The sequence below is a fragment of the Carassius carassius genome, chromosome 10 (genome assembly GCF_963082965.1).
Source record: "Carassius carassius chromosome 10, fCarCar2.1, whole genome shotgun sequence".
NCBI classification, from domain to species: Eukaryota; Metazoa; Chordata; class Actinopteri; order Cypriniformes; family Cyprinidae; genus Carassius; species Carassius carassius.
Window position 1 is genome coordinate 12,672,936 of NC_081764.1, and position 20,000 is coordinate 12,692,935.

At 35.0% G+C, this 20,000-nt stretch overlaps 1 protein-coding gene across 1 annotated transcript in view; it reads left to right on the forward strand.

The window, feature by feature from the left end:
* LOC132151802 (carboxyl-terminal PDZ ligand of neuronal nitric oxide synthase protein-like) overlaps positions 1 to 20,000 on the forward strand; it is a 103,220-nt gene that overhangs the window by 68,875 nt on the left and 14,345 nt on the right. The window contains exons 5-7 of the mRNA XM_059560177.1: positions 2,889 to 2,997; positions 6,982 to 7,123; positions 8,794 to 8,951. Coding sequence (XP_059416160.1) covers positions 2,889 to 2,997; positions 6,982 to 7,123; positions 8,794 to 8,951 — 409 coding nt within the window. The remainder of the gene's footprint in view (positions 1 to 2,888; positions 2,998 to 6,981; positions 7,124 to 8,793; positions 8,952 to 20,000) is intronic.

Below are 20,000 nucleotides of genomic sequence, written 5' to 3' on the forward strand. Positions count from 1 at the left end.
GACGCTCTTTAATCAGCAGCAGCGCTAAATCCAGAAGCGCGTATACTTACTTGCCGGCTACCCGCCAAAATAAAAGCCTACAGATTTTAAGTTTGAATATGATGATGAAAATGCTTTTAATGTATTTATTTTCAGGCTCTTTTATCCAAAGTGACTTAAAATTGGGGATTACATAAAGCGATTCTTCTTAAAGAGGCAAAAAAAGAAATTAGTAGTAAATATTAGCATTTTATTTTTAAATTTACTGTAAAATAAATGTATTTGTATTTAATACTAGGGCTGCCTTTTATTTTTAATAATATTATCACACATTATTATTTAATTTATTTACTATTATTTTATTTAAAAAAACGAAATAAAGTGCAATAATATTATAGGCTACCTATTATTAATTCATTTTTTATAGTTATATTCAATGGGTATATGCAGTGTGAGGACCAAACCAAATCTCAAGGTTCTCTTATGAGAACCAGGCTGAAAAAAATTATGTGCACCCCTGATTATAGTCTTAATCAGACATTTCTCAAGCAGAGCAACCAGCTAAATTAGGCTACGTAATAGTTGTGGAGTAAAATCACTCTTTCTATTATGATGGGTGATGTGGTGTGCATTACATATACTCAGCAGATATTTCAGCTCTTCGTTCTGCTTTAAGACTTGATGAATTAAAGTGGCGGGGGAAAAAGCTCTTAAACAGCATGTGTCATCTGTGCAAATCGCTGATGCGGCATGTCTCCCTGAAATATCAGCAGAACAAGGAGGATTCACTTATGATTGGGGTTTCTCTTAACCCATCTGTACAGCACCCTGAGTGGACTAGTGGGTTTAAAAAGCTTAAATGATTGTTCTTTAGGTACAGGATTTATTCGATCCCTTTAGCATCTCTGCAATCTTGTATCGGCAAGCTCTGACATGTGACGTTGATATTTTCAGTAGCGTGAATGTTGGATCCATATCAATTCTGCACTGGTCCAAAAAGACTATAGTGATCCAAAATATATATTTGCCAAGTTAATACAACAGCTCAGAGCTTTTAGAAACTGATTTCCTCACTGCCAGACTTTATCACAAAGGGTCGACCTGCTCTTGCTTTCCAGTGGTGAGATCAATATAGTACATCAATACAGAAAATTAGAGGTGTGTGATGTAAATCAAGACTGAATTGTTCAAAGATAATTGGGAAATGTATACTTGTATCAGTGACTGATGAAATTACAACACATAATTGTAATCAATAATGTATTATACATTTGCCTTAACATTATTTCTCTGAGACCCTGCAATATAGTTTTTGTTTGTTTGTTTGTTTGTTTGTTTAAGGACAAGTTAGCATGCAATTAATACTCTGTATTGTGTTTGGGTTCATTTTAATCAGGTCATCTACTAACATATATAATTTTCCATTTATTTTTCATTAAGTAAAAAAGCAAAATACAACAATAAAAAACCTAGCTCTTTATATTGAGAACCATTTTTACACATTCTGATGATCTCACTGCAGAACTATGTACTAAAACATCTGGTGAATGTTTTTGGACACTCATCTGTGAATTTTTTTTTTTTTTTTGATGCAGTGTCAAATTTTTTAAACACATCTTGAAACCCGTATTTTCTAATCAGTTGAGCTGTTTGAAATGTGATTGTTTTGTAAGTTTCAGCCTGATGAGCAGTTTTTGTTTGATTTTTGTTGTGTTCCATTTATTGTTTTGTTGATTTAAAGGTATTTCATTATTTAAAATCCATTTCATGTGTTTCAAATTACCAAACAGGTCAAGGTATTTAAAAAGGTTGTCTGTTAGGAACTGCAGTGTAAAGACGGAAGGATGCACACTGTTTTCATATGTAACATTTGTCTAGCTGCTTTACAGTTTATTGTATGACACACCACATGACCTTCCAATCTGTGGGAGGATTTTGTAGCTTCATATGTCACATTCTCAGCTCTAATTGTTTGATAGTTATGACTGCATGCATTATTCTTTGTAATTAGAGAGAATGAAGAGTCTCTGGGGACTATTATGTTTCTTTCATATCCACAATGATGATTTCAGTGTCGATTTAGGCATTTCTGCTTCCTACTGCCTGTTATTCACTTTCTGACAAAACCACTGAAATAATTGAAACAATAAAATAAGATTTTTTTCTTCTTTGTCTGTCAAGGTTTAGTGATTGGCAAAATGCAAAGTACCCCCACCAAACTGGCACTCACCAAACCAGCTTCCTTTTTCTTGGTGAAAGTGTAATGTTGTCTTGCTATCTAGCTATTTGTCTATCATTTCTTTGGCAGTTTTACATCTGTGGTTCTCTGTGGATGTGCCTGAAAGAGGTTGCATTTGACATTGATGTGTTTTATTCATCTGCGATGAGACTCAGATTTTTCTGCTCAGGATTTTCCTTAGTGCTTTCTGACAGCTGCATTGTCATTTTATCAAGCTCTGAAGAAAATGCCCTACTGGCGTGGAGGAAGTTGATCTGGATTTGCATGGTGTCAGTTATTTTTCTTTTGGTTTATGTAGTGTTTTACTCTCTGATCTGCATTGCTACATGTCCTGTTTGCTTTGGAGCAAATGCACTCACACAGTGTCACAATAGAACTGAATGTGCTTCATTGACTCATGTTGTTACTGCTTTTTTTGCTACAATTCAAGCACTATTTTTTTCGATGCCCAACAAAAACATACAGCCAGAAGTCATTTCTAAATGTCCTTTCCACACAACATTAATGGATTCCTGATAAAAGGGTACACAGTGGTGGTTTGGACCAAAATATTGCAAGAAAAATGAAGCCAATGCAGGAATAAAGGCATTTTTCTCTTTTTCACTCCAATGGAATCTACTGTCCTTGACAGTACTGCAGATTATAAATCTTGTTTTTTTTTTTTTTACAGGATATTCTACGTATCACATGACTCTCAAGATCTGAAGATTTTCAGTTATATAGCGAGAGATGGACAGAGCAATGTGTTTCGATGTAACGTCTTCAAATCAAAGAAGAAGGTAGGCATCTCTTGAGTGTTTCTTCTAGTCAGGACATTTAGTAATGATGGTTTTCCTTGGATAATAGAATCATGTCATTAAAGCTCCAAGCTAGTGTTGTCAAAAGACCCGGTACTTCGGTACCAAGTCGGTACTAAAAAAAGTGAATGTGACGGTACCAGGTTTCTTTAAGTACCGGTAGTACCGAGGTCCCGTTCAAACCCGGTTCAGAGCTATGATTTCCGCGAAGCAGAAAACGAGGACGGAATCTCAAAATACAGTCATGAAAATGAAACTTACATTTTAATATGGACAGTCATAGAATTTGTCAAAGTTAGCATAAATTAATCAAATCAAATCTCCATATTGACCAGTATCTGTAAATGTTAAGCCGCAAAAGTTGTTAGAAATATGAATCCGTGTTCTGCGCATCTCTGTGTGAATTAATGAATGACAGAGACGTGCGGGTTTGTTTACTACATAGACTGAAGCGCATGACGCTTGCATTAATTTCAGCATCTGAGCTTCATAGTTCTCTCTCCATCAAGCGATCTTTTCAGTTTCTCACACATGCAAAAGAGAGTCTTACCACGCTGAATCGACACGCTATATGTAAACTATTCTTTATTGTCTTTTCCTGTAATGGAGTTCATTCAGAATTATTCATATTCATTTTTGAACAAGCAGAAGACATACCGGTTTCTCCGGTAGTGGGCGGAGCTAATGCGCAAATGGCAATTTCATTGGCTGGCGCTGATTTAGTACCGTCCCTGTTTAGATTTCAGCAAATCAGTTTGACCGAACGCAGACAACGTTATTAATATTCATGAACCCAGCAGCTCATCAATTCATAGTGCATTGTATATACATTAGTATGATAGTAGAATTAGTAGTAGTATTATCTTTTAATAATAATTAATATGAATAATAATTAATATGATCTATTACTATTTTTTTTACAGAAACCATCAATGACCAAAAATATCTTAAGCATCACCACCAGTCTTAAGTTCAGTTAAAATGACAAATATGCATTCATTAGGCCTAAATGTTAATTTTTACATAAAGGCATTGTGCTAGAAATATTACTATTATTTAGTAAAATGTATGTGATACTGCTACTAATGTTGAAAAATTTTATAAAACTTTATTTTTTAATGAAATAAATCACAATATTTCTTACATGTTTTAATTTTAATAGAAAATCCCCTTTATTTACCAGAAATAAAATGTTTAAATTTCATAAATTAAAAGACAAATTAAATTTGGGTGAAACTTGTTTACTGTTTTTCATAATTATATTACTTCTAGAAAGACTTTAAACACGATTGTAAATAAGTATAACGAATGACATTGGTTTTTTAGTGCTAAAAAGTTTTTTTTTAATTAGCATATTTTTGTGTTTTGCTTTGGTACCGAAATTGGTACCGAGAACCGTGGATTTTCACTGGTATCAGTACCGAATACTGAAATTTTGGTACCGTGACAACACTACTCCAAGCGAATGAAGTCTACTGACAGTTCCTTCCCTTTTCAGCACTCTTCTTTCATTTAACTTCAGGGCATATAGTTGAAAAAACCCATCAGGAAAAAAAGGAACAGCAGCCCTTGGCCATGAAACTGAAGTGCACCTTTCAGAATGGCTATGTTTTTCTTCTCAGTCGGTCTAGCATGCAGAGCTATACAATGATTCAGCAGTGGTGCATGTAGATGATATACTGACAGGGCATGCTTTTAGTTCTTAAAGCTGTCGAATTCTGATCTCTTTCAAGCTTCTGCACTGGATTTGAATGAGGCATATTTGAAAGCTAAATAACTGTTTAAAGACGCCCACCGCCTCTGAGAAGGATTTGACATCTGAATCTGTGTTTTTTTTCTCAGCTTGACTGGTTTAAATATGTATTTATTATAATGGCAATTAATCTACAATATCACAGTCTATAAATATAGAGATGAATTCAAGCTAGTGTCACTTTGACGCATCACATTACATTATCACAGGTCTTTGTCTATACAAGGATCTCAGAGTGCTAAAGGCTTGAGAACAGACTGTACAAGAAGTGTATGTGAAAATACAAGACGTCAAATATAATAGGAATAGGCATATGTGTACTGTATTTGGACAAATGCATTATGACTGCATTAAGTCACCTCATCATATGCTGTAGTTGTTGTTTTTTTTAATTGACTGTAAAAAGAATATCCTGTTAAATTTACAGTAAAAAGGCAGCTCCTCCAGAAATCCACTGTATAAAATAGTGAGAAGGTTTACAGGATAGCAAAAACTGCATTTTTATTTAAAAAATAAATTGTCAAATTTTCCGGAGAATTTGTCAAATTAAGACCTAAATGCAAATGAACACACACACACACACACATATATATATATATATATATATATATATATATATATATATATATATATATATACACACACATACATACATACACACAAACAGTACATATACACATACATACATATATATATATATATATATATATATATATATATATATGCATTTAATTGATTAATGTCGAAAATTATTTTATTGCATGTTAACGCAGTTTTTTTTATTATTATTAAAGTCTGTTGCTCATTGGCTCTGAATACACATACAGACAAATCATGGGTCACAGGAGGGGATGCTCCCAATCAAACATCAACATTCACAAACTACTGTCCACTGTTGTTTTTAAAAGAAAAGAATGCAACAAGCACGTAATCATGACTTTATACAGTGGAAATAGGAAGTTTCCGATAGCATGTGAAGACAGCAGAGAGACTTTTGTACCATTTAGCTGAAGTAATGTTGTCATTCTATTTTTCGCTATCACCTATCAAAATACTGTTAACAGATCTTCAGTATTTTGTGGGCTAGGTAGGTTTTATTCAGTAGTCTCAAGGAGTCTTCAGAATGATGTTTGTATCAAATGTTCAAATCTAAATAGAATTATATTTTTAACACTTGATAGATGGTCGCACAGCTAACAATTTACACAACATGGCACTCAAAATAGATTTATTACATGGATAACTGAAAGTTAGTTGGAAAAAATTCCATCAGGTTCCAATTAAATGACTTTCCATTCCTCTTTGGTATGTGATGTTACTGCATTGCTTTTGTGACAAACTATGGTATATAAAACATCTTATGGTCAAAGCTTTAGGTCATTTTTAAGTTTTTACATTAAAATTTGTGTTTAACTTTGAAATTCCTAGTTTCGTTTGATTGTCTGCTTATATTGTTGGCAGCATTCCTGTTTTCCTATTTGTTGGCTAACAACAGCATACAATCTGATTAAAAGTCATAACAAAGACTTTCCCTTGGTTAGTGTCAACTTCAGACTGTAAAAAGAAAAAAGATAGACAGTCCAACATTGCAAACCATCCAAAAAAAAAAGAAAAAAGGAGGCATTCTTTCAGATTCTTCTGGACACCCTGAGCCAGAAAACACACATCTGACATTCTGAGCTAATGCGATGAGTACTATATTCTTAAAAATTGGGCAATATTTACCTTTCAGTGGAGCATGTCTTTATTATTATTATTATTAATTTTTTTTATGAACATCTGTTTGTCTGTCTTTCTCTCTGTCTATATATCTATTAATTTGCTAATTCATTAATTTGCATATTTATTCACTTATGCTTTTATGGATACTTATGTATTTATATTTAATTATAGTAATTATTTCTTTGCATGTATGCATATTTATTTGCTTGATTTATTATGGCAGAACATCGTTACATGGCTGTCTAATAGCTGTGCTGGATTTAAAGAAAATCCAGAAAAAATCCAAGTCCAGTTGGTGGAAGTATACAATCCATGTGTACAGTATATAAGTGCACGGCCCATCCAGTTATTTCTAATAAAAGTCCTTGTATTATTAATTCTGTGTGATACATATTAGCATTTTCAGTTTTGACTTACAGAATTTTAGTTTCAGCCAAGAACTTTGATTTCAGTGCATTAATAATACTAAGCACTCTTTCATTTCTCTGCAGAGCCAAGCTATGCGAATAGTGCGGACAGTGGGTCAGGCTTTCGAGGTCTGTCATAAGCTCAGCCTGCAGCACACCCAGCAAAATGCAGATGGCCAGGAAGATGGTGACACTGACAAGACATGCACAGATTCGGGAGTACCAGGTACTATAATGAACTCTATACTCTTTTCTTCCCACTTCTTTGTCAGTGTAGTCATCTTTCACAACAGGCTTTTATTCTTCAAACTCCCTGTAATTGATTGTCTGTTTGTGCCTCTTGAACTTGGAGTGATTGGATAAAAGATGAGTGATGTTGCTGCCGATCTCTAAAACACTTTGATTTAGCAAAGGGTAAATTCATGTGGTTGTTCAAGGTATTTTTTTGCAAACCAGCTCAGTGAGTTAGAAGTTGTGAGCCTGGGCTTTGAAAAGCATCATGGTACAGCACCTACAGTATATATGATTGCTTGTGTTTGATGGACAGATCTCATGGTGCATGGGCCATGGGTTCAGGCTGATCATCCTCCCACAGCTCCCTCCGGACAGGTTTTCTTTTCAAATGCAAATGAGCTCTCATTCACCCACGCACTGCATCTAATCCGCACAGGATTCCCCAGCACCAACACGCTGAAGTGTCACATTGATGGAACTCACTATGTCTAACAGCTGCACTGCTGTCCCAGTGTTAAACAGGGTGACCTTAATAACCCCTTTCAACAGGAGGAACAACAAATCGTTCTCGGAACTGACACTTCACAAACAAACAACCACGTAACTGCTTAAATTACTTCAAAACCTGCCGACAAATAACTATAGTGCACCACAGCCTACGTTTATGAAGTTGTAAAAAAAAAATTTACATCCTATGTAAGTTGCTTGATATAGCTGTCCATGTTACCAAAAAATCTAATTCATAATAAACACATGCTTTTTATCAATTTTGATTTTATTGTAGATGTGCGAGAGAAAATAACATGGTTGGAGTTTGAATCAAGCATCTTTGTGCCATGTCAAGTAAACTAATGTGCAATTTTTTGTTGCTTCAAATTTTGTAATTACTTGTTTTGTAATTAAATTCATAGCTAAAAAATCACATAAATATTGATATTAGTTAATATTTTATATAGGACATCTCGCCAGATTTCTTTTCTGCTACAGAATTGCTTTTAGCCAGTGGAAATGCCAGTGAAGATCTGTGGAGGACTGTGTCTCATTACTGTACATCTAGTTGAGTGTGGAGTAAATGCCTCTGACCTCAGTACTTCCTTTTTAAACTCTTGTGTTATGTTCAGTAACACAATATACACAGTTCTGGATATATCATATATATATGTATGTATGTATATGTGTGTGTGTGTGTGTGTGTGTGTGTGTGTATGTATGTATGTATGTCTATATATATGTGTATGTATGTGTATTTATGTGTGTATATACAGTATGTGTGTGTGTGTGTGTATATATATATATATATATATATATATATATATATAGTATAGCATGTCACACCACAGGAAACGTCAGTCACTGCTCACCATGTCATGTCAACTATCCATTTCTAGAAATAAAGACCGAGTGAAGGTGTGGTCATAACATGGGGCTCCATAGTTTAAACAGACAACATCAGTGTTTGGCCAGAATAAATCTATTTGTGTACATAACTTTGTGTTAATAAAGGCAAAAAAAAATACAAGAAATTGAAATCTCCCTTTAGACTCTGTAATGTCCATGTTTCAATAAAAAAAAAAAAACAATGCATGGCATGAACCTATTAATATATCATGCTTTCCATCGCTGTAATAAATGTTTATCTAGATCAATTGTTTCTCTCTAAAGGACGGGAGCTCACGGGGGCCGAAAAGCCGGCTGCAGATGAGACAGACATAGATGCAGAGGAGATTCCCCTCTCTGACAGCACAGTGGACGAGTTCAGTCGTGGAGTCACTGACCTGGATGTGGCTAAGAAAGAGGAAGATGTCACCAAGGACAAAAAGGTTGAACACCTAATTATTCAGTCCATATCAATAATAAACCATAATCTTCTGTAATGTCGAGCTCTCAAAGTGGTTTTCCAAATCGCTGTATATCAGCTTTTTATGCACACATCCTTTGCTCTGTATCTTCCAATTAACTTGAGTAATCGAGGGAAGGTTATTTGGCGCATATTTATGGTTTGGCAGATTAGGTTTGTTTTACGCTCATGGCTGTGTTCAGCCTGGGGTCTAGATGTTGCTATAAGTCTTATTAGCATAATCTAGTAGTGTGAAAGCCTCTATGCTGCAAAGGATTATGTAATGATACTGTGACCCTGAGTGGATGAGACATTCTTCAAGAGAATCATTATGGTAATGACAGTCTAGTGTTGAGGAGAAGACAGTAACACACAAGGTACTGGAGTATTGATTGCATTGCTGAAGATTCTTCTCTATAGATACATTTCACCATCTGGACCATCCAAATGACAGGCATTCTGATTTGAGTCAGCCTAAAAATAGCATTATTGGTTTTCATTGTGTTGAATGCAGGCTTTCTGCTGTCCATAAAGCTTATTTGTTCCACCTGATGCCTGTTTATCTTTCCGCTCAAGCATAATTTTGTGGGTTTGTGTTTGGGGCGATGAGGCTGGAATTATATCAGAGGCTGATAAGATACTCCTCTCCTCAGGAAATTATAATGTCAGAAATGTTTAGGTTGTCTTAGATTTATTGTTCCATGATTTATAAGCCAGTCAGAAACTTTTACTCTGTGCCAGAGAAAGCTCCCATAACAGTCCAAGGAGGTACTGTGTCCTTTTGTTTGGTTTCAAAGTTTTTGACCCAAATGGTAATTTTGCAATCCAGTGTAATTTAAATGAGGTGTGCTAATAATCTAATGGATAGAGAGGAAGTGTGGTTAACAAAAGTGTGGATCATAGAAAAACCTAATGCCTCATTGTTTGCATGAGCATGAACTGCTACTCAAATATTAAAATAAATAAGTACCATAATGATTTTTGAGACTATATTCCAGTTTTGGGCTTCATGGTATTTTAGAAATTCATGCCTGCCTTGATTTAGTATAAAGAGATGGTGGCTAAATTCAAACTACAGAAAAAAATTGCTTTATTAATGCCACGTTCAGGCAACCTGTAACCCATGTTTTTCCAACCTTCTACCCGTGAAAGTGCACTGAAACAGCAGTCAAACCCGTGACCTCCCACCTGTGAACTCGTACTAGATCGATGTATACTCCCATTTCCGAGCTCTGACATCACATAGCCTGCGAAACAACTATGGCAGCCCCTACGGATAATACTGTCTACCGATGCAGTGTTTATGCAAGTGGTACACGCTGAGAAATAGACTTAATATAAAATTAATAAATTAATTAATCTAGCTACAATTCCTTGCGCTCAGAAAGTTTGGCCTGACTTCCCTGGAACGCTACAAAGTCGTGAGTCGTGGTTTGAAGTCATGATTTACGGGCTCAAAAACCTGCTTGGAATGCAGCATTATTTTAGGGATGAACAATATGTGTTTATTTTATTGTAGTTCATTATTTTTGTATTTAAATTAATACCAGTTCTTTTTTTATTTTTTTTTACATTATAAATTGATATTGGATATATGTCTGGAGATATTGGATATTTCTTCTGCTTTTACATTTCTTTATATCTTGTAACACTATTTTAATTTTTTATAAAAATGTGTAATTTCAAAATTCAATCTTTAACAAATCTCAATGTATGTTCATTTTTCATTCTGTACATTTTATAATGCTATGATGCCTAAATCAAAAACAAATGCATGTGATTCGATTTTTTTTTTTTGTAATACATTAATAATGTGGAATTTTTTATAATATAGATTTAAAATATTGGCTGTTTATCGTTTACTGGCCATAATATGTAAAAAGTTTATTTGCCAGAATTATTAAACGATTTCCAACTAACTTAGTTACTGGAGTCACAGACAATTTTTAACATCTGTTACATGGTTGCAAGCATTATTTGAGTCCCTGGTTTTGGCTACCTGATCACACAGACAGTACTTTATCCACCTCTCTGACCCCTGTAGTGTGAATGAGTCCCAATTAAGATTACCAGTAAATTCAGTTGTTAGTTCCAAACGCCAACATTGTGAATGTAGTCGAAGTTGTTTGATCTTAAAGAATAAATCTTGTCTCTGGTTTTTAAAGAAGTGTCATTTTTATAACTGATTCATTAGTTGTGTACATTTGACACTTTTGGTAGGCCATTTAAATTTACCATTTCAGTGAATGTCTTCATGAATAAAGCCTCTGAGAGCGTGCTGTCATACTCCTACATAAGCCGATCATTTTAGATTCTTGTACACTGCAGAACAGGGATACTCATGCAATCCTCTAGGACTTGTGGAGCGGAAATGGATGGATTGTGTAGGAGTCTGGAGTTCATGCTGTTTTTAGGGCTGGTACAAGTGTCAGAGCTGTACAGTAAGCCTGTAGTCAGTTGTGCTTGTGTTGTCGCTCTATCGACTCATGTGCCTCTTGAGTCTGCCGATATGAACATGAGCTTATACTGGAGTAACTATGTATTTTTACTTTTTTTTTTGCTGCATCAAATAAAATAAAAATCAGAGCTTGATACTTAATGTAGTATAGCCATTAAATATGTGATGGTTGGCTTTACATCAGTTTAAAATAACATTTCCAAAAGGGCATTCTAGTGTATGTGTGTGCTTGTTTAATATACAAAGTAGAACAAATTACCATGTTTATTGTGTTTCCTATCCTGCAGGCAGTTCATTAGAGCAGCAAATCTCTGTTTCGCCCCACAATATTGTTTGTAGGAAACTGGCAGATGCTTTCCAATAAAATGAGACGTTTGGAGTTTCTATAACTGTTTAAATGGGGTTCCTCTCTGAACTTTGATAATGAATGGACCAGGGACTCTTGGTGTGCACAAGTGGTTGCATCCCATTTTGTAAGAGACCATAGTGTGCTTTGCAGGATTTCTGCACAAAACAGTCACTGAATAAATAATGAAAGCAATTAGTCCTCCTCAACAATTCTGAACTTTACCCAATGTCAGACGTTCTGGAAACTCTGTGGCAGTCTACTGCTGTGGGAATTTCATAGCAGGGCTGAAATATGGAGAAATGAGGCTACTGTGTAGCTCTGATTTTATCAGACTATCTCTGCCAGGCAAACAGTCAGGCTTCTACCAGGAATTAGTTCCCTTTACTTACAGGGCACATATATCTCCTGGATGCAGGTAGAATAACTCAACCAGACCAGCCAGACCCCCGAGGAGCTGGATATTACAGACTAAAAGTGTGAAGCCCTGTTTCTTCATTTAGAGAAGCAATGTCCATCCCAATTAGACTTTTCATGTGAAAAGATTTTGGGGAATGGTGGTATGAAGGCTCGCTCTCAAGAGCACTCAGGACTGAAATGCTAGATGTTACCCGAAAGCCAAAATTTTTTCAAAGCAATGTCAGTCTCTCTGGATAATTCATGATGATCTGATTTCAGCCCATGTATCCGTGTAAGAGGCAGCAGGCAGCTTTACTTTTACCCTAGTGCTCAATTTCAGAAAATTGACCCCAATGTATTGCTTCATACACCAGACTGGTGGTCAGACACTTTAGAGCAGCCATAGGGATGTTTGGTGTGCCGTTTCATGTCTGTAGCAGATATTAGTTCCCCTTTACCATTCCAGTTTTTTCCACAATTTTTTTTTATAAATCAATATATATATTTGTTATAAATGGGACTATAGAGACTTATGCTAATGTCATGGGTTCAGTTCCCAGGTAACAGATATATTGGCAAAATATATTGGTTTATTTTAAATGCACTCAGAGTAGCTTTGGATAATAAACACATACATATAGATTTTATATATTTATTTCTAGTGTTTGTATATATTATTTCACAGCTAGTCTTCCTCTCCCTTCACATTTAATTCGGACAGCAAGCTCACAGCTCTTAGACATAATTTATTTTCCTGTGACACTGTAGATTGTGGATTTGCCTTACCGCTGTATTATACTGTGTTCCGTCTGCATTAATTCCATCTATTAATTAGCATCCTTTACCTTTGTTTTCCCTCTAAACACATTCATTTCATTGCTGCTGAGAGGAAACATAAAAGAGCAGACTCTGAAATGGAGAGGCTTTCTGGGTCAAGAGACTTTCCAGCCAGTTTAGTTGTATCACCTTGCTGTTTGCCTGTGTAATCTCTTGAGACATTAGCTCATACCCTTTTAAGTATTTAAACTAATCTTAGAATAATATGCATTGGTCTGTAAATGTGTGCAGTTTGTTTGTTTGTTTGAAAACCTTGTATTCTGCCATGCCAATGTATTATAGTGTCACGAATGAAACAGAAAAGCTGTAAGTTGCTTTTTCTCCAGCGATCTTTAACAAAGAATGAAATAGGATAGAAGAAATGGACAGATAGAAAGAAAATAAACAAACACTTTTTTTATTGTTGACTTAGTATTCTTTCTTCACCAGTGGTGTTAACTGTAGGGAGCCAAGGAGATATTGAATCATCCCTGTTAGGTAACAACAAATGCCTAAAAATAACAAACTACAAATGAATTTCAACTGATTAACTCGACCGTTCTCAGATGTGTAGTCTAAATGCTGATAAAGCTTTGGCATTTCAATCTCAATGATCTTTCAGACATTATAACAAAGCCCTTTTGTCTTTATAATTCATTCAGTCATAAATTTAGATCACAATTCGAAAGGATGCACGATTATTCAATGCATGATTAGTTTTTCACTTCTATCCATATGCTAATGTGTTACAGTGACATTTAACATTAGTTTGAATGCGTGGAAGACAATAAAAGCAAGCAGCTTTATGGTGGCACTTAATTATCTTTAGTGTAAGCTATTTAACATCTTGAACCTCTTTTGACTCTCCTTCAGACTGTGTCTGAGAGCCGTCCCAGCTCATGATATTTAATGCCATTCTGTATTTTTCAAGGTGCTGAATGAGCCACCTCAGTGGAAAAAGGATCCTTTATAAACTTGCTGTGTGATTGTTTGATGTTTGAGGTCATTGTGTTACTCTTTAAATCCTGACATATCAATGGAGCAAATCCATGTGGACTGCGTTTTAATAGACACACTAGTTTTGTCTGATCTTTTTGAAGCTGTATTATTGTCTAGAAAGTGCCGATACCCTCAGGCAACTTTGTGTTACAACTATAACAATGCACACTGTTTTCTCTTGTGACTTTATTGTAAGTGCTCACTTACATACTCAGTGTCCTTTCTGTTAAGATCCTTCAGCATTGTATTTTAGACCCCAATGTTTCTGTCCTCAGGGCTACTCAACTCAAAGGCCAAAAAACCTTAAGATCCCTTTAGATAAATAAAGTGATCTCTTGATCTTTCTTATTAATGAGGCAAGAAGATTAAATGTGTAAAGTGTTCTACTGTTGGTTTATATCACAGTATGGGTGTTTATCACATTTGAAGGATTTCTGCAACAGTCTTCTGAGTAAGCTATAGTTTGTAGTGTTAAGTAGTTAAAGTATTTTTTTGTTCTTCGTGTCAAGTAGCACTGACTTGGGTAGTTAAGTGTTTTTGCTTTCATTTCACTTAACTAATCTTCACATGCTATGAAAGTAATAACTTTTGCAATCTAATATTAACAAACATTTTTACATTTCATAATGTGCTTCTCAAAGCAGTCACTAAAAAGCTTCTTTTCTGAGAATCCCAGAAGCAAGAAAGCAAATTTGTGTAACATCGCAATAGTTCCCTCTGTACATCCCTAACACTGTCAAGGACATCTCAGAAAAAAATAAATAAAGTCAATAAACAGGAGGCATCTGCCTAGCAGAAAAGCAATAAGGGCATTTGTGTGGCCACTAGCGAATCTCACTCAGCCCAGCTGTAAGCTGAACATTGCTCTTTTACCCTCACGGGCTCAGTGTTCTCACTAGGGTACAACAGACACTTCACATATTCGGAAAGCCCGACATATTGCACAGGTTCAGGAGATGCAATGTGTCTAGTCTACAGACATGAGTTATAGCATTTTGCTCCCAAGCTTGTATTTCACATGCTGCTGAATGTGTTTCGATGCGTGTCGTTCTGTGTCTGACTGGAATATCAAACAGTGTTTAAAAAACCCTCCTTATTTACAGGTCTTTATGTTTGTTTCTTGTTTAATGAATACGCAGAGCTGATAGACTCATGGATTGTTTCACCAATTATCAAAAAGACCAGCATAGTAATCATGTGCTAGAGAAAGGCTTGCGTTGTAATACTCAGCATATTTACTTTTTAATGCAAGATGTGCAGACTTTCTCAGAGTCAGAGGTGGATTAGTTTGTTGTTAGATGTAATCCACTTTCAAATGCGTTTCTTTTAAGTACAGAACATCCGCCCTGGACTATCAGAAACCTCAGCACATTTTCATCTTAGGTTTGCTAGATAAGAAGGATACATGTAGGAATCAACATTTTTTCCAAAAAGCTTCTGCTCATGATGACAGTCAGCTTAACGCTTTGAGACTCTGCAAACTTTCCAGTGTTGTCTTTTGACTAGTACAGTATGTGTCTTAATCTCAGCCTCAGATGTACTGCTCACAATGCGTTCACTGACTTTTTGATGCCTATTGTATTGTAGCTGTTCCAATTTGATTGGCTCACTTCCTCACAATTTCATGCCTTGAAAAAACTTGAGTCAGAAGTGAATTTGATAAAGTTGGGCAGATTAGTACAAACAAATCGTCAGATCCTGAGCGATTGGTTGGAGACAGTTGCTAGCAAAGTAGATGTCATTGAGCAAAACTCTATATTTTTGAGTTTTACACTACCATTTAGACGTTTTATTTCAAATGAATACTTTAGCAAGGATGCATTCAATTTATCAAAGGTGACAGTTACAAAGGATTTCTATTGTAAATAAATGTTCTTTTAAACTGTCCATCAAAAAAAAAAAAAGTATAAACTTCCAAAAGGATCATGTGGATCATTTCTAAAGGATCATGTGACACTAAAGACTGGAGTAAAGATGCTGAAAATTCAGCTTTGCCATCAAAGGAATACATTTTGTATTAAAATAGAAAAGTTATTTAAATTTTAATCATGTTCCACAATATTACAGCTTTTAATGTATTTTGGATCAAATACATTCAGCCTTGGTGAGCATAAGAGACTAAAAACACACAAACAAAAAGTCTTACCAACCCCAAACTTGAACAATAGTGTTTCTGTGGGGGGGAGTCTGTACTTTTTATATGTGGATGGACAGAAATGTCTAGGTTGGAAGTTTGCTTGTGCAGAAGAAGCTGTAAAGTGGGAAACACTTTTTTTTTTTACTGGTTGTCAAGAGTCTGGCAATGCAACAGAAAGTCTGTATGACATATAAATCTCATAGAATCCAAAAACAAGTTTCTTAGTTTTATATACTCTGTATGAATTTTCTTTAATAACTGATGAAAAACATTTAACTTTGCGATTAACAAAAACATTTGAGCAAAATCTTTTGCAATAATGTTATTCTCCACCTTGAGGTTTGAAAAATACTGAACTGAAGACAGTTATTGTAGAAAATCCAAGACATCTGCTGTGACATTTCAGAAAATGTGAACTGTAGCAAGGTTATTTAATAGCCGTCTTCCACCATCATATTCCACAGGCATGCTGTAATCCAATGAAATTTAATGAGGTCATTTGTACTATAATAGCAGTGTATGCCATAGAGTTCTATATTATTTTTTTCCCTTATAGATACTGCTTTTTTTTTTCATTTTGATGCTATACTTTGAAATTAGACGTGGACAACTGTATTGCAATCAAAGTCTTCATAAGGAATCTTTTTCGGCAACATCCACTCCTAACCACCACATGAGAACTGCCAACTACAGAAACAAGGGAACTTGTGTGGCGATTTTACCACTTCACAAAGCATAACTACCTTCAGGGAGCTAAGTTTGTGCAGCATGACAGATGTTTACATATTCCACCTCTTTGACCTTTTTTTGCCACTGTAGGTCTATATTTGACCCAGACCAAAACCTCAGTTGTTCAGGGTAGGTTATTTATTTAAAGCACATATAAAAACAACTGTACATTAGAAACAATACATAAAAAGAGAATTGTAAACAGCAAAGTAAAATACACACAGTAAAAATCATTTATTAAATGTCATATATTAAAAATAAGATTTAAGCTTTCATTTAAACATAGAAAGAGATGATACTGTTCTAATTTACACTGGTTAGCTGTTCCATAGTTTGGAGAGAAAAGTATTAACTAGCAATGCTAGGTAAATGGAAAAAGCATGATTTGATGTCAGAATTTATCTGTCCTGAGTCAATTAAAACACCAAAGTTTTTCATGCACAGAGTAACATGAGAGCTTAAAAAGCCTAGATCCAGATCACCGCCAACAAAAAAAATCACTTGGTCCAAACAATACAACTTCAGTTTTTTTTTTCTAATCTAAAGCCAAAAATTTTTGCGAAAGCCATGATTTCAGATCCTTTACTCATGCTAGCAAAACTTAAATAGAACATGAATCGTTACGTTTAAGTGGAAGATATAACTGGGTGCCATAAGCATTTAAATGAAACGATACTCCATGTCTAGAAAACAGGGATCCCAGTGGTAGCATGTATAAAGAGAAAAATGTAGGAGCAAGGATCGATCCCTGTGGAACACCACAGGAGAGGTGTACTACAGAAGTTTTCCAATACATACAGAAAACTTCCTATTAGTTAAATATGACCGAAACCATTTTAAAATGATACCCTGAATGCTTACATAACTTTCCAATTGAGATATTAAAATTTTATGATCAACCATATCAAATGCTGAACTGAGATCTAAAAGGATCACAGCAACAGCATTCCCATTATCAGTAGACCGCATAATATCGATTGTGACTATCAATAACGCAGATTCAGTACTATGTAATTTTCTATAACCTTACTGAAAAGTTTTATATACTGAATTTAAACTCAGAAAAGACTGTAGTTTTCTAAAAAAAAAAATTAAAAAATAATAATAATTTAATAAATGGGAGATTGGAAATCGGTCTAAAATTACTTGGCACAGAAACAAGACTGGGTTTCTTCAGAATAGGAGTGACGGAGGCGGACCTATGATATCTACAATTTGCTTTAAAAAAAACATGAAGGGATAAAATCATAATGACAGGAGGTGGGTTTTAAATGTTCAATAATATCTTTACAGGCTGTTCATGGATCCTGATGATGATTGCTAAAGGAACACTACTGGCTTTTAGTAGCTGCTGGTGATTACACATCCATCACATAATCACAGATAAAAACTAATTAGGTTTTTTCTGCAGCAGTTAATTGAAAGCATTCAAACAAATGCGGTTTCCCTTGATACCTTTTACCAGATGTTTTCTTCAACCATTTTCCGAAAGCTGTTCTGCATTGTATTTCCTGCTACACAGCAAAAAAAAAAAAAGAAAAAAGTACAGATTTTCAGAACAGATGATGGTGTTGTTATTCCCTGTGGAGTGATGGAAACTTTCCAATAACCATCATTAATAAGCTATATTTGCATTTCTACAAGGAAATGCTGGTGCTTGCTAAGCAGCAAAAGCTTAAACACTGCATAGCTTGTGTCTCGTTTTCTGTCGGCTGTGCACGATAATCCAACACTGAACATGGTTCCTGTTCCAACTTTCCAATGTAAACACCTTTAGATGATTAAAAATATGTATACAACCGATCTTAATTCAGTATGGAAATAAATGCAACTAAGACCAGTTGTAAATATTATATCTTTTCTTTTGGTTTGATTTTGAATGGCAAAGGTGTACTTTTGCTTATGCCAACCCCATTACCTATATTCCAATTTAACTCAGTTATTTTGACAGGAAAATATAAAAAAAATATTGTTAACATGTAGCGCATCAATTATGTATGGTATGTAAGACTCTCTCTCTCTCTCTCTTTACGTGTGTGTGAGAAACTCAGCAAAGCGACGGTGAGTAATGCGCCTTCATACTAGAGTTTACGGTACATCAAATACAGCTACGTTGCACATCCATTGAGATGAATTGAAAAATAGCACTGATCACTTGACTGAAAATGAAAATATATATGTGCTAAAATTATACTTTGCCTTCAACTCTCACTGGCATGTAAAATCTACAAATGTATTAGCCAATGACTATTGTTAGACATCATTTAGTCACCCAGAGTGAAGATTTAATCACATTGTAGAGGGTTGCACACATAGCATTTGATGAGTTACATCAAGAAAAACACATTCACAGGAATAACTTTTATTTCTTCTTATCTATAGCCAGTTTTATCTCATGTCTCAAAAAGTCTGTCAAAAAGTGATTTTGTTCATGATTTATGCTCTGTGATATGATGACTTCAAACTTGCACAGCACAAAAGTATCAAATATTTTATCAGCGGAGTTATGCTTATCTTCAGTTCTTCAGTTTATATCATAAGATGAGCAGTAATATAATTCACAGAACATTTTCCCCAGGCACACTGCAGATTTTTCAAGCTATGAATTCAGTGGATGTCAGTGAACTCTCCGGCTGAGGTAGATTCACTGTGAGGCGTCTTTGAGAGCAGGTGTTGTTTACAACGTGCCATTTTGCAGTGCTGCCCAAATAAACAGCTGTCAGTAGACACACACAGAAGGAAATACTCATCAGCCGACCTGAACCACCACTCGGCCAATATGAGAGAAATTAAAAACATGAGAATCCAAGGTGAACATCCTTTCCAATAAACTGCCCGCAATCTTATTTGACATCAATCTGAAGTAAAAGCCCCCTTCACTGGATGTGTGGTTTTCTGGGAATATAGAAAAAAGGAGAAAGAGTAATTTTGGCCCTTTGTTCTTGAATTGTTTAAAGGTAGAATGTGCTTTCTCTGCCACTATGAATAATAGGCCTCATTCACTATGTGATTAACATGATTTGCAAAAATTGTGTTATGTCCCCTTTAAAAAACTATTGTTAACCAAAACCTTTAATCAGTAATGTATAATATAAAAAAGGTCTTACAAAATTGCTTAAACTACAAAATCTTATATAATCTTATATAT